Below are 2,116 nucleotides of genomic sequence, written 5' to 3' on the forward strand. Positions count from 1 at the left end.
TGACACGTAAAAGCACCCACTACACTCTCTGAGTGGTTGGCGTTAGGAAGGGCATCCAGCTGTAGAAACTCTGCCAAATCAGACTGGAGCCTGGTGTTGCCATCCGGTTTCACCAGTCCTCAGTCAAATCGTCCAACCCATGCTAGCATGGAAAGCGGACGTTAAACGATGATGATGATGATGAAAGCTCAATTTAATTTTGATTTTTTATAAATTGATTTTAATTGAGTTTTTACCTGTAATTTTGGATTTTGTCCCTAATATTATTATAGATAGATATATATGTATACACACACACACACATACACAGGTGTGGCTGTGTGGTAAGTCTCCATTGCCATCAATTTCAGCACACTGACAGGTAATGCGTTCTCTCATGTGGCTTTAAATCTGTAATCTTTATTGAGTAAACTTTCTCTTTCAACATACCCCAGAAAAAGAAGCCAAGGGGAGAAAGGTTTGGTGAACAAGGGGACCATTCCACATGATCCCTTCTTCCAATCCAGCGAGGAAGTGTCAAAAATAACATAAATAAATTTAGAAAAGTAAAGTATTTTTTAAATTTAATTTAAACAAAAGTAAAAAAAGAAAAATCATTATTTCTTATATTTAATTATGTTATGATTTTATTTACTCCATGTACCCAGACTTTGTGAACACCCTGTATATAAATGTACACAAAGACACATTTAATAGAGAAATTTGTACATCTCCTCTCCTTTAGTACAGAGAAGCATATGAATAGAAACGGAGACACAGCATGGCAGTGTAGTAAGAAGTTTGCTTCCTGACCACATGGTTCCAGGTTCAGTCCCACTGCGTGACACATTGGGCATGTGTCTTCTGGATCAAACAAAGCCCTGTGAGTGGAATTGGTAAGCAGAAGCAGAAAGAAGCCTGCCAAGTGCGTATCTATGTGTGTCATTGTTTGTCTCCCACCACCACTTGATAATTGGCGTTGGTATGTTTACATCCCCATAACTTAGCAGTTCAGTAAGAGAGAATGACGGAATAAATACCAGGTTTAAAAAAAAAAAAAGAAAATAAGTAAGTACTAAGGTCGATTTGTTCAATTAAAATTCTTTAAGATGGTGCCCCAGTATGGCCAGTCTAGTAACTGAAACAAATAAAAGACCAAAAAAATTAAAAAATGTATATGTGTGTGTATATATGTACGTGTATGTGAGTGTGTGTATATATATCATCATCATCATTGTTTAACGTTCGCCTTCCGTGCTAGCATGGGTTGGCCGATTTGACTGAGGACTGGTAGAACCCGAAGGCTACACCAGGCTCCAATCTAATTTGGTAGAGTTTCTACAGCTGGATGCCCTTCCTAACGCCAACCACTCCGAGAGTGTAGTGGGTGCTTTTACGTGCCACCGGTATGAGGGCCAGTCAGGCAGTACTGGCAACGGCCACGCTCAAAATGGTGTATTTTACGTGCCACCTCCACAGGAGTCAGTCCAGTGACACTGGCAACAATCTCGCTCGAATGTCTTTACATGTGCCATATATATATATATATATATATATATATATATATGTGAGTGTGTGTGTATATATATATATATGTGAGTGTATGTGTGTGTGCAAACAAATAAGGCAAAACCAAACACCACCTCACCTTTAATACGCATCTTGGGTTGTGAATGTTTTCATAATGAGCCTCATGGATCATTTTACGTGTGACCCAGGGTAGAGACACCCTGTACTCTCCGGGACCTTCATCTTCCTTCTCCTCCTCTTTTTCTCCGTCTTCCTCTTCCTCCTCTTCTGCATCCATTTCTTCCTCCTTTTCTCCCACTTCTACAGGTTCACCGATATCCTCATCTGCTACCGCCTCTCCTTTTTCTACTTCCTCTTCCTCCGCCTCCTCTTCTTCATCCTCCTCTTCCTCTGTCTCTTCTTTCTCTTCCTCCTCCTGCAACTCATCAACTTCTTCTTCATCATCATCGCTGTCATCTTCTTCCTCTTCTCCTTCAACATCCATGCTCTCCTCCTCCTCCTCCACCTCCCCCTCTGCCACTGTCTTTATTCCTACTTCTTTCAATGTCTCCTCTGCCTTCACCTCTCTGTCCTGGGACTCGCCCTCAGCCTTGTTGACCTTCACCTT

General features: G+C 41.1%; 1 protein-coding gene across 1 annotated transcript in view; it reads right to left on the reverse strand.

Annotated features, from left to right (window-relative positions):
• Window positions 1-2,116, reverse strand: part of LOC106873497 (small subunit processome component 20 homolog) — a 79,953-nt gene that overhangs the window by 3,115 nt on the left and 74,722 nt on the right. The window contains exon 58 of the mRNA XM_052975687.1: window positions 1,628-2,113. Within this exon, the coding sequence (XP_052831647.1) occupies window positions 1,628-2,113 (486 nt within the window). The remainder of the gene's footprint in view (window positions 1-1,627; window positions 2,114-2,116) is intronic.

This window comes from Octopus bimaculoides, chromosome 22 (genome assembly GCF_001194135.2).
Source record: "Octopus bimaculoides isolate UCB-OBI-ISO-001 chromosome 22, ASM119413v2, whole genome shotgun sequence".
Classification (NCBI taxonomy): domain Eukaryota; kingdom Metazoa; phylum Mollusca; class Cephalopoda; order Octopoda; family Octopodidae; genus Octopus; species Octopus bimaculoides.